Source organism: Cervus elaphus, chromosome 29 (assembly GCF_910594005.1).
Source record: "Cervus elaphus chromosome 29, mCerEla1.1, whole genome shotgun sequence".
NCBI classification, from domain to species: Eukaryota; Metazoa; Chordata; class Mammalia; order Artiodactyla; family Cervidae; genus Cervus; species Cervus elaphus.
The window spans coordinates 44,200,355-44,219,662 of NC_057843.1; the positions used below are offsets into that span (position 1 = coordinate 44,200,355).

The following is a 19,308-nucleotide window of genomic DNA, read 5'->3' on the forward strand; positions in this document are numbered from 1 at the left end:
GAATGCCTTGGATATAGCAGGTGGCCAATAACTGCTAGTGAAATGCTGATTATCAGTACACTTCAGTGTTATCTTCGAATACACAGTTTTCAAAGACTATTGCTTCTTGAGTCTCCAAAAGAACACTACCTCTGACTTCCTTCTAATGCAGGTCCGAATCCTAGCTCTGTCAATATGAGATAAATACATCTCTCTCTGTATATCATTATCTCTATCTCCTATCATTTGGCCCCAGAAGACCTTCATTTTTTTATTTTTCATTTGTAAAATGGAAGGATTACATTATATTTCTAAATAAGGAAAACGGGCTGCTAGGTTTCATCCAGCTTTCAAATTTTATAACCTAGAAACCCAAAAACTATTCTCATGCAAAGAGAATGAAAATGGTTGTATCAGGGAATACAAAGCACTAGGGCGGGGGTTGGGGGACGGGGATAAAAACATTGAAAGAGAGGTAGTAGGATGCATAGACAAAAGCACTCAATCTTCTAAGGTCCAGGATTCTAGTTAGTCTCCATTCTACCTCCGATCAATGCAGACTTGACTAGGCACTTGCCATCAGTATCCGCATCTGAAATACAGGAATGACAACCCTTTCCCTGCCACTTATGAAAAGCAAGTAATACAATGTAAAGGATGTGGTAAGCTACAAAGTATCAGGCAAAGATGAAGTATATTATCATTAATTCAGTTAAGAGCCTGAAGTCAACCAGAAAAGTTCATTGGTTAGCAGATAATAGGAAGCTAAAGCAAAGAAAACTAATAAGCCTTTGTCAAGTTATTTGATCCTAAGATACAGTGCTATGCTGCTTCCTAAAAATATAACATGCACTTTATCAGGATAGGTAGGTCAGTAAGATTCCAAATAACACTGCGTTTGACTTCAGACTTCTCCTATGTCTAGTCCCTTAGGTCACAGTCCACTTTTTTTCAGACACTTTAGAATTCCAGAATCATTCTGAAATTGGAAGGGGTTTCATTCCTCCAGTCTCTCATTTTGTCAGATGAGGAAACAGATCCACTAAGGTAGGTGACTGATTACCAAAGGTCACAGTGCTTGTGGCTTAATTCAAAATCTTAGTCACTCCACATTATATGGTCCAGTTTTAATATTTGGGGACTAACCTTCCCTCCCCAATAGGAAGCTGGTAATTACTACTTTTATAAATAATTGAACCTATTCCAGCTTAAGTGATGTTTCTGAAAAGTAGAGAAAAGAGAAGCTGTCTAAACATGAGGAACAAGGTCTTAGGTCTCCATCTAGACCTGCACTGTGCAATACAGTAGTCACCAGGTATGTGCCCATTATATATGAATCAATCAAAATTAAATAAAACATAAATTTTAGTTCTTCTTTCACACTAGCCACATTTCAAGCACTCAACAGCTATATATGGCTAGTGGCTACGATTTGGACAGGACAGATTAAGAACATTTCCACCATCATAGATATTTCTGTAAGTTCCTTGAGTGTAAGAACTGTATTTTATACTTCCTATTTTTTTTTATTTTAGTTGGAGGCTATTTACAATATTGTAGTGGTTTTTGCCATACATTGATATGAATCAGCCATGGGTTTACATGTGTTCCCCATCCTGAACCCCCCACCCACCTCCCTCCCCATCCCATCCCTCTGGGTCATCCCAGTGCACCAGCCCTGAGCACCCTGTATCATGCATCGACAGAAAAGACGGTAGCTCATAAACAATAAGAGTTCAACCAGTATTACAGTAATAAAAATTAGTAACTTTCTGGATAAAAGAACTTTGACATGACTCTAACTGCACTGTGAAAAGCTGCCCTTCACATTACCACAGTGCCTGTCGGTTCAGTTTAGCCGCTCAGTTATGTCCAACTCCTTGCGACCCCATGGACTTCAGCATACCAGGCTTCCCCGTCCATCACCAACTCCCGGAGTCTACTTAAAACTCACATCCATCGCATCGGTGATGCCATCCAACAATCTCATCCTCTGTCATTCCCTTCTTCTCCCAACTTCAATCTTTCCCAGGATCAGGGTCTTTTTCAATGAGTTGGTTCTTTGCATCTGAGAGCCAAAGTCTGCACATTAAGGTAATACCTGTGTTCTGGGCCAAGCCGTCAGTTGTTTTTCCAAAGTATTCTCTAGGAGTCAACTATACAAACATTTGCATGGTATTTTTCAGTTTATAAAGTGTTTCACATTTATCATTCAGTTGGCCAATATATTTTCTAAGAAACACAGGGATTCAGGTTAAGTCTAATATTTACCTAGTGGCAACTAAGGGCAAGACACTGTGTGAGGTAATTTTCCTATGTTTTCAGGCTGAGAAAGGGTAACCTATCCATACCCACCAGTAATAAAATCCACATTTCACCTGCTGCATCTTCAACTCCTACTGGTTAGAAATTTTCAGAGACAAAGTCAATATGTTTACTACAGTAAATGTTGTCTAAAATTACATCTATCTTGTATTTGTAGGAAAGAGGAAAACAAAAAGAATGAAAACTTTCTTTTATAATACTGAACAGTATAATTAGGTACTAATTTTGACATTAACTAGTGCTTTTTTCTTTTAACTAGAAATACAGCCTTTGTATTTTGGAAGTAAAAAGGTTAGTTAGATGAGGGGAAGAAGTACGAACAATTCTGAGAAGTCCCAATGTCCAAACGCATTTTTAAAGTTACACTGTAATACGAAGACATTGTTACTGTGGGGAATATGCACTAAAATATAGCTGAATATTAAATAACAAGTTAAGCTATTTACATTTTTCAGTTCTACATCATTATTTTATATTATTTCTAATGCCCAACTTATTTCAAACTTTAAAATATTGTATGACCCAAATGTTTAGTAACAATTTTAAGTTATGCATTGACAGCACATCGATGAGATCTCATCATAAAAATGCAACTGGGAGGGGGCAATTAAAATCATTTATGAGTTTTAATAAAAGCGCTTCCCAGGTAGCTCAATCCTAAAGAATGCCTGCCTCCCAATACATGAGACTCGGGTTCAATCCCAGGGTCACGAAGATTCCCAGGAGAAGGAAATGGCAACCCACTCCAGTATTCTTGCCTGGGAAATCCCAGGAACAGAGGAGCCTGCCAGGCTCCAGTCTATGGGGTCGCAAAGAGTCCGAAACAACTTAGCAACTAAAACAACAACAAGCTTCAATAAATATGATCCAGAAGAATTGGGATGTGTTCCAAACTGCATTGTGTCAACCTGCCAGGCCAAGGAACACTCAATCTCAGGTCTTTCAAACTAAGATGAATACTGTACATTAGACTTCTTTCTAACCTCCTCCTTTATTTAAGAAATTAATTTTTTACGAAAAATAATCCCAAATGATAAGAAAACAGGCCCTTCATCTGTCCAACTTTTTTTTCTTGAGGATGTCTCCTCTTATTTGCAATAAAGCGCTCATTCTCAAAAAGGAACTGAAAGACTAATATACAACAAGGCATCAAAGCATTCTTTAGAAGGCCCAGTACCCACTATGGTTACTGCCAGGAAATCATTCCAAACACTCTCATTCTGAAAAAGGCAGCAGTCACAAGGGGAAAGGAAGTGGATGCTGTCAGAGGTGGCAGGTGTGTTTTGAGGCCAGCAGTGTCCTGTTTTTAATGAGGCACAGCTGCACGTCTCCAACTGTGTGCCCCAAGGGAACAAGACATCTGAGAGCATCACCTTGAAGGAAAAGAACATTTCATTTAGATGAAGGTTTGGTATCTCTTTTTAAGCAGAGAAGCTTAAGGAGTTAGAATGCTTAAAAAGAATAATTCATGCGATCTAGTTTAAAGAACAAAATATAAAAAAAAATAAACTCCACAAGCAATTAGATAAAGTGAAAATAATGTATTAATAAAACTGGACTCCCTGTTTCTTTCTTTTGAGGAGAGAAAACGAAGGACAAGAAAAGAGCTACACTCTTGGTTCTTCCTTATTCTTCTGTATAATGTAGATCTATCTCTCCTTTAATACTTTCCTTTTTACTGGTTACATAAAAGCAGAAGTATCAGAGCGAATACAGTCTCTTCTGGGATCTTCCCGGAGAACTCTAAGTAAAATGGAAAGGAAGGAGGGAAAAGATGCATGTGCCAGTTTCTGTGGTGTCCTACTTAAAGAGGGCAGCAGCGTTTGAATAATAAAAAAGAATGAGTATGCTCCCTGCAACTATGAATCAACTAATGCTAAAAAGTGTCAAGGTTTCTTTCATCTACTTTACACCACTCAACCTGCGCCTACTGAAGCCACACTCCTGAGAATGCCCTGTTCACCTGCGAAACAAAACGCTTCATCGAAATCCCTCTATAATCTTAGGACAGGTGAGGCCAAAGTCAAAAGCAGCCTCAAACTACCCTGAGCTAGTAAACTGAGGGGTTTCTGCCCCATAGAGAAGATGATCGGTAACCCCTTCTTACCAAGGTCCGGGATGAACATCAAGAGCTGTGTTAACAAAGCACAGAACAGACCACACCGAGTGCCTGAAACGGATGTAGGACGTGGACACACGGGTGAAATCTTTCGAGTTTCGTGAACTCCTGGGAAAGGGGTGGCAGGGAGGAGAACCAAACAAAGTCACTACGATTTGATTTTCCGAGGTCACTTCTAAGGATTCGCCCGCGAGCGCGTTCCGATAGCGGAAAGCTGGCCCCGCGGCGGCCGACAACGGTCGGGGACCGACCAGGTTCCATCCGCTCTAGCGAGGAGGGCGCGGGCCAGGACCCGCCATCCGAGGTCAGCTCCAGGCTTGACCCCGCCCCCGCCCGTCCCCGACGACCCCCGCAAGCGGCGGAGGCGGGGGCATCGTCGGCGCGCGACTCACATGTGCGGGTTCCTCCTGAAGGCATTGGTGATGTCCTTCACCACCCGCTGCACCAGCACCGCCACCTCCTCGCTCGTCTCGGCCATGTTGGCGGCGGCCGCGGCGGCTCGGGCGCGCCTCCGGGAGAGAGCCGAGCAGCCCGCGGGAGCTCCGCGGGGAGCGCGCGCGTGTGCGCCGGTTTGGCCGCGCCCCGCCCCCACCGCCGAGGCCGCCGCAGAGCACTTCCGGGTCAGGCCGCCGGCGATAAGGGTGTGGTCGTTAACCGGGCTGAGTAGCCTGTTTGTCGCCGAGTTCCTCTAGTCAGCGAGTTTCACAGTGTCCGATGTTATGCCGCAGATTCATTTGCAGAGTTACCTCAGGTCGCTGTTTTACACATTTTATTTTAATTTCTAGTCCACTCGGGGCCGTGGAGTGAGGGGTCACTAAGGTCACTTCCAGAGCTGGAGTCTGGCCTGAGCACCCTGCCCAGACCACCCGTCCGCAGCCTCCTCAGCCGTTGAGGAAAGGAGCCGGTCCCCGAATGCTCATGGAGAAAAATTTAACGGAGAGTGAAGGTTCTCTTAAGCTGTTAGTCCCTTGACGTTCTGAGAGTTCCTTCCCTTTACGGAATAAGTTGGAGGGATGAGGCCGTTCAGAGACGCTCTTGGTGAGATGAGTCCCAGTAAGACTATATTGGTGACCTTTTGTAACTCCATGCCAATTTCGGCCACTGAACAGCCGTTTTCAAAAAGTTAATTTTAAAAAGTTAATAAATGGATTAAAGGAAGAAGAAAAGTAAAGGGAAGTTATTTGCTCTCTCTGTATAGGGAGTTGAAGTACAGAGCTATTTTTTTAGATTTTTTACTTTGAATGTACTTCGTGTTGCACATCCTTTGGTGTCCTTTGAACACTGCATTTTAATTTTGGAGTTAAAAACAAAGTCCCTGGCAAAGTTTGCTCTTAATAGCTATTTGCCTTCCTACAAATAATTTGTATAAGAAAAACTGTTGCAGGAAGGGGGACCCTCTTCTAGGGCCTGAGAGTGGGCTCTTGTCTAACATGCCGAAATTAATTGTTAGAGGACACGTACATGATGAGGAAGCAAGAGACTTCCTTGGGAAGGGGCGCCCTGGGTGGAGAACAGCAGTGTAAGGGAATCCAGGAGGGTTGTGTTGCCACAGTCTGGGGTTTTATGGTGATAGGATTAATTTCAGGGTCTTCTCTGGCCAACCATTGTCACTCAAGGTCCTTCCTGGTGACGCAGGCATTACTCAGACAAGAAGGATTCCAGCATGGAGGATTCTGAGATGTTGGTAGGACATGTGGACTCTTTGTCTCCTTTTGACCTTTCCTGAATTCTAGTTGGTGGTGGCTTGTTAGTTCCATGTTTATTATACTCATGCAAATGGTTACTGTGGTCCCTGGCCAGGATGGGCATTTTTCATAGTGTTGCCCCTAACAAAACTGGATTTTTAGTCCATTTGGATTTTGAAATGCTGTAATTCAAATTTTCATATATCAGATTTTCTTTCAATCTTTGTGTTGGAAAAATCCACCTGCTTTTGGTTCAGTTATTTTTGCTTAAACCTTGAAATCTTGTCTGTTAGAAACTTTTGTTTTTAAAGCAAATTCACAATCTGTTATGTGGAGCATTTGAAGCAGGTTTGAGGATTTCAAAAGTAAAATTGTATATTGGATGCAAAATTATAAAGCAATGAATGAGAAATAGGTATTAATCATATTGATTTGTATCCCTGAGTATGTTTAAAAAGGCTAGACTTGCTGTATAGACAATGGCCTTTTGGTTTTAAAAGAAATAATAGACAAATTTCATAAAATTGTAGAAAAGCAAGATGGACAGGTTTGATTTAGTAAAGTCAAACAAACCTTAACCTATTGACAGGTTCTCAAATGAGGGAGTGAAGTGAATATGTGTTTAGATTCCAAGGTCAAAGACAACTTCAAATGTCCTAATTACTCTTAAAATGTAATACCGATGTTGAAATGGTTTGAGTTCACTGGTAAGTTTTCTTCATATTCAATTAATCAGAGCCCTGCATCCTTTCCTAATAAAAGTGTGAATAAATCCTGACTTCTGGGGCAGAGCTTAATGGAACACACTCATAAATATGACATTTTTTGAAATAATTTGTTTTTATCTTAAATATTAGTGTGATTTTTGTATTTCATTATAATCCATTTAAGAGGAAAAACCAACAAACTTTGTCCCTAAATTCTGAAGGAAATTGATATTCCAAAAAGATAATTCCTCTGAATGATCTGTGTGTCCCCTTCCCACATGCACAACACATGCACATAAACACACTATTTGTACTCATTTGAAAGGTATGAATTATAAGTCTCATGTGAAAACTAAGATCATGGCATCTGGTCCCATCACTTCATGGGAAATACATGGGGAAACAGTGGAAACAGTAGCTGACTTTATTTTTGGGGCTCCAAAATCACTGCAGATGGTGACTGCAGCCATGAAATTAAAAGATGTTTACTCCTTGGAAGGAAAGTTATGACCAACCTGGATAGCATATTTAAAAGCAGAGACATTACTTTGCCAACAAAGGTCAGTCTAGTCAAGGCTATGGTTTGTCCAGTAGTCATGTATGGATGTGAGAGTTGGACTGTGAAGAAAGCTGAGCACCAAAGAATTGATGCTTTTGAACTGTGGTGTTGGAGAAGACTCTTGAGAGTCCCTTGGACTGCAAGGAGATCCAACCAGTCCATCCTAAAGGAGACCAGTCCTGGGTATTCATTGGAAGGACTGATGCTGAAGCTGAAACTCCAATACGTTGGCCATTTTATGAGAAGAGTTGACTCATTGGAAAAGACCCTAATGCTGGGAAGGATTCGGGGCAGGAGGAGAAGGAGACGACAGAGGATGAGATGGCTGGATGGCATCACTGACTCGATAGACATGGGTTTGGATAGACTCCGGGAGTTGGTGATGGACAGGGAGGCTTGGCGTGCTGCAATTCATGGGGTCGAAGAGTTGGACAAAACTGAGCAACTGGACTGAACTGTTTCTTCTAAGAGTTCACAAGTTGTTTCAACCAATTATTAAAGATATGCTATGTTTAGAACTTGAATTTTTTATAGTTAGAACATACTAGAGCTCTGTCCAAGCCCCCCTTTTTTTTGCAGGTAAAGAAGCTGAGGTTCAAATAAGAATTGAAATTCATGTGACTTCAATAAGAATATGTTTATCAGACTGTGTGTGTGTGCATGTTAAGTTGCTTCAGTCATGTCTGACTCTTTGCAAACCTGTAGACCATAGCCCACCAGGCTTCTCAGTCCATGGGATTCTCCAGGCATGACTACTGGGGTGGGTTGCCTTGCCTTCCTCCAAGCAATCTTCCTAATCCAGGAACAAGAAACTTCCTAGTCCTGGGACAAGAAATTTCCTAAGCCAGGGACAAGAAACTGCATTGGTAGATGGGTTCTTTACCACTAGTGCTATGTGGGAAACCCAAGGATATGATAAATTTAGCATGATTTTGATGAAGGAGTCAAAGATTTATGTTTAAGAATCTGCAAAATACACTTACTAATATTGAAATATTGTAAATAGCTTAAATGCTCAATATTGGAGATTGATTAAATTACAGTAAATCTATGTGATAAAATAGTTTTGTCATTTAAAAGCTCATTGTAACTAGGACAATATATACCAAACTCTTAGGCAAAGTAAATTTAAAGAAGAATTTTACTTTTCTAAGTAACACAAAGAATAAAATTTTTGTAATTTAAGAAAACTTTTTTAAAAGTATAAGAAGAGGTGGCAAAAATACACAGAAGAACTGTACAAAAAAGATCTTCATGACCCAGATAATCACAATGGTGTGGTCACTCACCTAGAGCCAGACATCCCAGAATATGAAGTCAAGTGGGGCTTAGGAAGCATCACTATGAACAAAGCTAGTGGAGGTGACGGAATTCCAGTTGAGCTATTTCAAATCCTAAAAGATGATGCTGTGAAAGTGCTGCACTCAATATGCCAGCAGATTTGGAAAACTTGGCAGTGGCCACAGAACTGGAAAAGGTCAGTTTTCATTCCAATCCCAAAGAAAGGCAATCCCAAAGAATGTTCAAACTACCACACAATTGCACTCATCTCACATGCTAGCAAAGTAATGCGCAAAATTCTCCAAGCCAGGCTTCAGCAGTATGTGAACCGTGAACTTCCAGATGTTCAAGCTGGTTTTAGAAAAGGCAGAAGAACCAGAGATCAAGTTGCCAACATCTGCTGGATCATCGAAAAAGCAAGAGAGTTCCAGAAAAACATCTATTTTTGCTTTATTGACTATGCCAAAGCCTTTGACTGTGTGGATCAGAATAAACTGTGGAAAATTCTGAAAGAGATGGGCATACCAGAACACCTGACCTGCCTCTTGAGAATCCTGTATGCAGGTCAGGAAGCAACAGTTAGACCTGGACATGGAACAAGAGACTGGTGCCAAATAGGAAAAGGAGTACGTCAAGGCTGTATATTGTCACCCTGCTTATTTAACTTCTATGCAGAGTACATCATGAGAAACGCTGGGCTGGAAGAAGCACAAACTGTAATCAAGATTGCTGGGAGAAATATCAATACCCTCAGATATGCAGATGACACCACCCTTATGGCAGAGAGTGAAGAGGAACTAAAAAGCCTCTTGATGAAAGTGAAAGAGGAGAGTGAAAACGTTGGCTTAAAGCTCAAAATTCAGAAAACTAGGATCATGGCATCTGGTCCCATCACCTCATCGGAAACAGATGGGGAAACAGTGGAAACAGTGGCTGGCTTTATTTTTCTGGGCTCCAAAATCACTGCAGATAGTGATTGCAGCCATGAAATTAAAAGACGCTTACTCCTTGGAAGGAAAGTTATGACCAACCTAGATCGCATATTAAAAAGCAGAGGCATTATTTTGTCAACAAAGGTCCGGCTAGTCAAGGCTATGGTTTTTCCAGTGGTCATGTGTGGATGTGAGAGTTGGACTGTGAAGAAAGCTGAGCACCGAAGAATCGATGCTTTTGAACTGTGGTGTTGGAGAAGACTCTTGAGAGTTCCTTGGACTGCAAGGAGATCCAACCAGTCCATCCTAAAGGAGACCAGTCCTGGGTGTTCATTGGAAGGACTGATGCTGAAGCTGAAACTCCGGCCACCTCATGCAAAGAGTTGACTCATTGGAAAAGACCCTGATGCTGGGAGGGATTGGGGGCAGGAGGAGAAGGGGACAACAGAAGATGAGATGGCTGGATGGCATCACCAACTCGATGGACATGAGTTTGAGTAAACGCTGGGAGTTGGTGATGGATAGAGAGGCCTGGCATGCTGTGATTCATGGGGTTGCAAGGAGTCGGACATGACTGAGCGACTGAACTGAACTGAACTGATGTTATTAAAAACATGGATATATTTGTTAGTCAACAATCTCTTATTATGCTTATTAATTTTCTTAGAGATTGATTTTTAAGTGACCACGACTCTTGTAACTCCCTCATACTGCCCCCAAGTATGCCTTTCATAGTTTAGAAGACTATTTGACAATCCTATGAATGTATTTGACAATCCTTCCATACCCCACCAAAATCATTCTTTTTGTATTTTAGAAGAATATTTGATGATGGGGAAAGGTGTGTGTATGTATGTGTGTGTATAAAATAAATGACAAGTACCAAAACAGCATACAAGACAATTATAAACAATAATTATGCAATAGTTGATCTAAGAAAAAAACGGAAAATTTTATTCAAGCCAACCTGAGGATTATAACCCAGGAAATGGTCCTTCAGGAAACTCTGAGAATTGTTCTGCTTATTAGAATGACTGAGCACACACACACAGACATACACACACACAAACACACAGACACATTACATGTTGAATGATTTATCATTGACAGTTTACATAATCCAGTTCTGTACATACAAAGTGAGTAGTGAGTCATGGGTCATCATGGCCCCTCACAAGATTAAGAAGGAAGGTTATTTCTTAAGAAGTTGTGATTCTGTGAAATTAATAAGTAACATCTCCTAAGGAGGTCTGGCTAACACAAATTCACAGCACATGCTAAAGGAGAGGGAGGAAGCCCAAACAGGCAAAGAAAAATTTTATGTTTAAGTATTTCTCATCTTGCCTTAAAAATGAATTTTATTTCATCATGTATGAAACAAATTGTACATCATATGTATATGTATTAGATTGGGATGTTATAAACTAAAATGTTAACAATGGTTATCTCCATATGATAGCACTACTATAGATGATTAGGACCTATAAATATAGATTCTTTATATTACTCTGGATGTTCCAAACTGTCTACAGTAAAAATCTAATGTGAAGCACTATACAAATTATTACTTATTTCTATGAGTAGACACATCAGTATTAAAACACAATAATAAAGCTAATACTAATTTTCAAAAAGGAACTCTATTGTTTAATACTCTAAAGAGAATTATACCATTATTACAATTAGTGTCCTAGTGAAAATATGAACTTTTTAAACATATCAGAAAGTAGATAAATGTTCTAAAGATGCTAATCTTGTTGATGACTTTAAATGATCAGTTAATGCTGATGTTAGAATCCATGATGATAGAGAAATGAAGATACTAGTTGCATAATGTGGTTTTTGTTGCTGAGTGAAGTGCTGTTTGATATTTAATAGTTCCAAAATGTTATCTTTTATTTTCTTCCTACCTAGAGGCACAGGAAACCCATGATGTAATCTTCAGAAAAGAGAAAATATCTGGAGAGAAAAAGAGCCAATCCAGGCTTTGCATACGGAAATGGCTAGGGAGATGGGTATGTCTCCATGATGGATTCAGTGTTTCTCATGTACAGAAGATATCAAAATTTTTGTAGCGATTTCTTATGCCGTTTAATGGATTACTGAAGAAAAGAAGTGTCCAAATATGAGTACATTCTTAAGGAGTTATTTTTTGCTTTATGTTTTTCTTATTCTTCAGTGTAAATATGGCAATAATGTAAACTATAGACTTGGGTTTAAAAAATCATAACTGAAAATTTAGGAAAGTAGTAAAAGCTTTATTTTTACTACAGAAGAGGTTTACTCTGAGACTTCTTCAGTAACTTCCTAAAAGTAAGACAGGGCTATATTTCCTCTTCTTTCATCTCACTTCTTTTTTGATATCTTTTTTCCTTTTTCTGGCTGTGTGTCATGTGGGATCTTAGTTCCCAGACCAGGGATCGAACCCTTGTCCCATGCATTGGCAGGCAGATTCTTAACCACTGGACCACCAGGGAAGTCCCCATCTTACTTCTTAAGCTAATTTTTCAACTCAAATTTTACAATCAAAAATATACTTTATTTCTCAGTTTCTTCCTGTTTCCATGTTTTAAGCCACTTCTGAGACTTACCAAAATTAACAACAGGCCAAAATCACCCATAGGAAATTATGAAATTTCTTTATTAAATGACGAATTATGCTCTAACTTATATTAATAGTATGGTATTTATAGAAACTGACAGTCTTGAATGTTAGGAGAGAATGCCAAACAGTTATCCCCAATTAACATCTTCTGGCTTTAGGCACTTGAATTTCTATGGAGAGTCCTCAAGAAAATTGGAGATGTAAAGGGAACATTTCCTGCAAGGATGGGCATATGAACAGAAATGGTAAGGACGTAACAGAAGCAAAAGAGATTAAGACGAGGTAGCAAGAATACACAGAAGAACTTTACAAAAAAGGTCTTAATGACCCAGATAACCATGATGGTGTTGTCACTCACCTAGATCCAGACATCCTGGAGTGCTGCCCTCAGTATGTCAGCAAATTTGGAAAACTCAACAGTGTCCAAAGGACTGGAAAAGGTCATCTTTCATTCCAAATTCCAAAGAAGGGCAATGCCAAAGAATGTTTAAACTACTGTACAGTTGCACTCATTCAACGTGCTTCAAAATCTTTCAATCTAGGCCTCAGCAGTACATGAACTGAGAACTCCCAGATGTACAAGCTGGATTTAGAAAGGGCAGAGGAACCAGAGATCAAATTGTCAACATTCGTTGGCTCATGGAGAAAGCAATGGAATTCCAGAAAAACATCTACTTCTGCTTCATCAACTATGCTAAAGCCTTTGACTGTGTGGATCACAACAAACTTTAGAAAATTCTTCAAGAGATGCGAATACCAGACCACCTTACCTGTCTTCTGAGAAACCTCTATGCAGGTCAAGAAGCAACAGTTAGAACTGGACATGGAACAACGGACTGGTTCAAAATTGGGAAAGGAATACAACAAGGCTGTATATTGTCACCCTGCTTATTTAACTTACATGCAGAGGACTTCATGAGAAATGCTGGGTTAGATGAATCACAGGCTAGAATCAAGATTGGTGGGAGAAATAGCAGCAACCTCAGATATGTAGATGATACCACTCTAATGACAGAAAGTGAAGAGTATCTAAAGAGCCCCTTGATGAAGGTGAAAGAGGAGAGTGAAAAAATCTGGCTTGAAACTCCACATTCAAAATCTAAAATCATGCCATCTGACCCCAAGACTTTATGGCAAATAGAAGGGGAAAACTAGAAGCAGTGACAGATTTTCTTTTCTTGGGCTCCAAAATCACTGTGGATGGTAACTGCAACCATGAAATTAAAAGACGCTTGCTCCTTGGAAGAAAAGCTTTGACAAACCTAGATAGTGTATTTAAAAGCAGAGACATCACTTTGCTGACAAAGGTCCGAATAGTCAAAGCTATAATTTTTACAGTAGTCATGTACAGATGTGAAAGTTGGACCTTAAGGAAGAAAGGCTGAATGCCAAAGAATTGATGCTTTGAAACTGAGGTGCTGGAGAGTCCCTTGGACTGCAAAGAAATCAAACCAGTCAATCCAAAAGGAAATCAACCCTGAATTTTCACTGGAAAGACTGTTTCTGAAGCTCCAATACTTTGGCAACCTGAGGCAGAACTGACTCATTGGAAAAGACCCTGATGCTGGTAAAGACTGAAGGCAAAAGGAGAAAGGGGTGTCAGAGGATAAGATAGATAGCATCACCATACTAAATGGACATTGATTTGAGCAAACTCTGAGAGGGGAAGACAGAGGATCCTGGTACATTATAGTCCTTGAGGTTGCAAAGAATCAGACATGAGTTAGAGAGTGAACAACAACAAAAACAGTTCTAACCATATTGTTCCTCAGGGCCCCCAAAAGTCCAATCTACTTATGTCTGTGTCTGAGTGAGTGGGTTTTTAATTGTCATTGATGACATATATTTGAGCCAACAGACCATACTATAATAATAGAACCATCTTTAATAGAAGCTATCTTTTAATCATTTTTTTCATTTTTAAAATCCTTAGGTAAGTCCCTGAAATAGTGCCAACTCAATACCAGTATCAAGAAAGGGTTGGCTCGTTATTACTGGCTCTAACAGAGCTGACAATTCTCTTTAATTTCAATAAGAAAAGTTTATTTCATTAATTTTTTTCAAGAAGAGAGGGTGAAGCCATTTTAAAAATTAATTTTATACTCTTCTTTAAAACTTAAAGAAATGATTAAGTAGGGTCTAGTGATAAACCTAAATTGTATAACTTTAATGCAATTTTTCATAGCTAGAACTATTAAGTAATTACTTCTAACTTGATGTAATAAAAAGAGGTGATTTGTTTATGGTTAGCAGCATCCATCTTCACAGAAAACATTCTATATAACGAAGTATTTCAATTGAGCAAACATTTGCTGGGTGTCTGCTATATGTATGGAATGTCCACAAAGGTGACATTGATGACCAAAACTAGACCTTGCTTCTCTAAAACAGATTATCTTATTCACCTATAGTTTTATTTAGATGCAAAACTACTTTGCATACCAAGACTTCCTTTTGAAATAGTGCAAATGAAAACTTCTGAATATCCAAACTTTAACTATTCTCATCTTTCTGATTGAAAGACCAGTAACTCTCAAAACAGTATGGTTCTAATAAAGGACATATAATTTATGAAAGCAAAATATATTCAGGCTTTTATTTCAAAACTTATATTTGGAAAAATCTAAACTGCTGCCTAATACCTTTTTGAATATGTAAATAAGACTTTTTCACTTTAAATAATAAACCAGAATTGAAACTCGATGTCATACAATTTAATTTCTTTGTTTTTAAGAGGGAGTTAATTATATGTTATTAGCAATCAAGTGTAGATTTTAAAACCAAGATGGCTTTTAACAAACCTAGGTTTATCTTTTTAAACTCTAGGACAGGATTTTACAAGCAAGCTCTCAGTTCATTACTATACATATGTTGGCTTTAAAACTAGAACTTAGATCTCTAGGATAAGTAATTTTCTGGCTTAGGATATTTTTAAGCTTTTGAGAATTCCTAGAGGAGAATTTACATTATTTTTGATAGCTATTTGCTAGTAGATATGATATGGAAATCCATGAATTATCTGAATGGGGAAAACTGATTTACTTTAATTCCTAGATTTTTCCCCCCCTTTTCTGCTAACATATAGATTGACTCTGCTGCATGAAGTAGACTGGAACTATAAAGCTCCAAAAGTTGCATTTTGAGGCATCACTGTTGACTCTGTGTGTGAGTGAGTGTGTGTATGTGTGCATGCATGTGTGCATTCTAAGATCACTCATTTAGAATGGTCTGTTTCATGCCACGGGCCCCCACTCCATATATTTGAACTTAATTAAATTGATATGTTAAGAATATTGATGGAAATATTTTAAAGATTATTTTCAATACTTGCCTTCCCTATTAAGCAGAATTCTTAGCTTATTTCTTCTTCTCTTGATGGTATTGATTGTGTAGGTCGTATCTCCAGGCCAAGCCTCTTGCTAACCCCTACAGAACTCTCAAAGTGATTTTTCTAATACTCTTTACCAACCACCAAAGATAAACCCAGATTTTTTGCTAATGATACAAAAAGCTTCCACAGTCTGACCCAATCTACCATTTCTGGACTTAATTCTCAATATTAGACTCTGTGGTAGGATTGAAAAGACAAATGAGAAGTGGATCTTTAACCTTTAAGAGTTCATAGATTGTAAACTGGTGCTGCTACTCAGTAGCTGTAATGGCCTGTTTAATGCATAAAGCAGGAATCCTCATGTGATTTTGTCCAGTAAACAAGCCTATATTGGTCATAATAAGGATGCCTGGAATTGCCCTGGCAAAAGAAGACGGGTGTCAGGAATATGAGCCTTAAAAAATTATAGTAATAGAAAAAGTATAGTAACAGTAATAGGAGGAGGCTTTGCTGATAGTATTACCACTCATATGTCTGCAGGTAGAGTAAATAATTATAACCCATGTTTTATGCAAAAATACCATTTCTTAATCCTCTATTTTATGTAGTCCTCAAAAATACAATCTTATCAGTATCCTCAATTCATAAGTAAGGAATGAGATGAAATTACTGTTTAAAGATTAAACAGCAAATTAAGTTAAGACTTCCCTCTGTCTCCAAATTGTATGATCATCATGGATAAAACATCAAGGTTTACTCTCTGATCCAAGACCAAGGAAGTAGAAAGGAACTGTATTACAGTTTCTGGACCTGAGCCTTTCCTGAGTCATCATGAAGCAGCCTCATGGAACTATCTGTACTCTTCATCATGACAAAATCAAAACAAGAGACCATCACTGTGTTTACTTTGTGCCTGGCGCTGTGTTAAATTAGCTTTACATATATTGGATTTAATCATCAGCAACCCTCTAAGGTAACTGCTTTGTTTTTCTCCGTTGTCTAGATGAGGAAAGTAGGGCTTAGAAAAGTGGCTTAACCCAAAGACACATATGAGTTAGTGGCCGAGCTGGATCTGGAACCGAGATTAGCTTTGTGACAGAGCCCATGTTCTTCTGTTAAGCCTCACAACCCAGTGCATGCCTTCCTCTAGAGAATGATAAGAAATTTGGTGGGTTTGTTTTTTTTTTGTTTTTTTCTTTTTAACATTGAGGATAGCAAATTCTAGAATTCTGAATCACACACAGGATCCCTTCTGTTTTCTCTTCAGCTCAAAGCCATACTGATTAAATGAAAGGGTATGATGACAACTTGTTTCTTCTTTCATTCTTCTCATATCCCCAAACTTACCTTAGTGTTCCAATGTTACTAACCCATTAGAATTGCTGAAAATTCGATTATTATTGCCTTTGTGTAAAATTTCTAGAAAATAAGGATTTTATTGTATAGTAAAAGTAGCATAGAATAGAAAAAACACCCAAATTAGAATCTGAAAACCTGATTTTCAGTCCTGATTCTGCCCTTTTCTAGCTAGGTGTCTTTAGTCCAGCCTTTTGAAATTTTTTGAGGTGTCTGTTTTCTTAAGTTTAAATTGTCAATAACTGTTTCCCCTGCACCTCCCTCACAAACACATAGAATATTAATCCAATCAGCTTAGTCCATAATTCAGTAAAAACAAACAAAACAACCTTAAACATCTGTATCCTGAATTCTGTCACTTTTAAATTAATTTCTAAGAAAACCCTTGGAGTACCATGTAAGAACACTTTAAAAATTTCATTGATTCATCTCTGGGAAGCTAAGCCTAACTGATCACTCTGTTTTTGATTTGGAGGTTTTAAGTTAGAATAGAAAATAGTTTTTTAAATAGTGGCAGTGTACCAATCACTTTATGTTGAAAATTGATGTTTAAGACATACTCAGAGGGAAAAGGCTCTTGAACACCTTTTTCCTCCCTTTCAGTTCATGAATTGCAATTATAACAGTTAAGTAGGTGTGTGAAAAAGTGAAAGTTTTAGTCATTCACTCGTGTCCAACTCTATGGGACCCCCATGGACTATAGCCCACCAGCCTCCTCTGTCCATGGAATTCTCAAGGCAACAATACTGGAGTGGGTAGCCATTTCCTTCTCCTCCAGGGGTTACTCCTGACCCAGGGATTGAACCTGGGTCTCCTGCATTGCAGGCACATTCTTTACCATCTGAGCCACCAGGAAAGCCCAAGTAAGTGTGTATTCTATAGTTATTATGAGAGTCCTGATGGTTTCCCCACCAATGCACATTATAAGAAAAAGTCGTGAATAATACTTCCTTCTTCAGCCTCCCCACAATTCTTTATTTTCTGATTCTAAATAGTATCCTTTTTTTTTTTTTTTTTTCTTGCCATGGCAGATTAGCTGGAATCACTTTGACCTTGGCCAGAGCAAATAGAAGATTAATGAGATAGAGCTGACCCTTTGCTTCTGAATGACAGAGCTAGCTCAACATTCACAACATTCACCTTTTTTTCAGTCCTTTTGCCCATGAGTCTCAATTCTTTCCTTCTGACCCTAATGTTCTCCTACTTTTCATGAGCAAGGGGAATTCCTTTATACGTTGACCTGGAAATCTGAATTTCAGTGGTCATTTTGGTGTGGATATAGTACTTGTAGGAGCAAATGAATGTGAAAGAAAAGAACAGTGTCAACAGGATAATGCTGTGCATGGAAGATCTCATTTATTATGTCAATTTAAATGTATCACACCAAATAATTTTCTTGTTGGTATTTGAGAGATTTTCATAGCTAATTATATAATTACACACATACATGAAGTCTGACATTTACTGCAAAATCTAAAGGCTTAAGACCTTTAAAAAGAATGAATGGAAAAAAAAAAAAAAAGAATGGATGGATATACTTGATCTCAGAGTAAGAAGTCTTCTTCTAAATATCCAATGAACATGTTATTATTGTTCAAAGGGAAATCTGTTAAAAAGAAGGAAATGTAAATTATTAAATCACTAAATTATTAATTTACTAAGGTAAATAACTAAATTATTATTTAGTTATAACTAAAATGTATTTAGTAATAACATGGAAATGTTTGCAGAAAATGGGTTAAGATAAGGAGGAGACATTGCAGAGCATTTATTGTTGCAAAGGAGTTCAAATTAATGGAGCTGATAGTCTCATTAGAATATGTTGTGTGGGTTCCACTATCAGTGGCATCCAGGTATTCCTAAGTTAATGATATTGCAGTAGAAAACCCATAAGAAAATAAACCAAAGGGTAACTGGAGTTGAAGCTATGATTTATCTAACTTGTTCTATCTTAAGGAAAATTCTGGGGACAAGTCTGGGAGAGAAATAGAACACATTATAATATGAAATTACAAGGGGTAATAGTGAGCTGTCAGCAAAACTTAAGAAACTCCTGCCAATGAAAATATCGTTAGTGCACATAATGTTTTCTGGATTCATATTGCCTCACCTGTTCTACTGAGCAGCCATCAGTGCTTGGGTGAAATTCATGGATTTGGCAACTATAAAGAGATTTCTGACATAGTAGCTTTTGTAAACTACCTTGAGAGTTTAGTATTGATGTCAGCTTGCAAATTGGATTCCTTTCCTTTTTCTCTTCTTTTTGTATGCCACCAAGGATGGCTGTGCCCCACTAAAGCAGTTTAAAAAGAGAATAGAGAGCAGAACATGAGAAAATGTTAATGCAAACTAGTAGTCAAATGCAATTTTAAATAATAACTTCATCAAATAAATTTTCAAAGATTTTTTAAATGTTAATACTCCATATT

The 19,308-nt window shown here is 38.5% G+C and overlaps 1 protein-coding gene across 1 annotated transcript in view; it reads right to left on the reverse strand.

The window, feature by feature from the left end:
• Positions 1-4,988, reverse strand: part of PTAR1 (protein prenyltransferase alpha subunit repeat containing 1) — a 49,112-nt gene extending 44,124 nt beyond the window's left edge. The window contains exon 1 of the mRNA XM_043890859.1: positions 4,816-4,988. Within this exon, the coding sequence (XP_043746794.1) occupies positions 4,816-4,901 (86 nt within the window). The 5' untranslated portion in view covers positions 4,902-4,988. The remainder of the gene's footprint in view (positions 1-4,815) is intronic.
• Between the last annotated feature and the right edge of the window lie 14,320 nt (positions 4,989-19,308).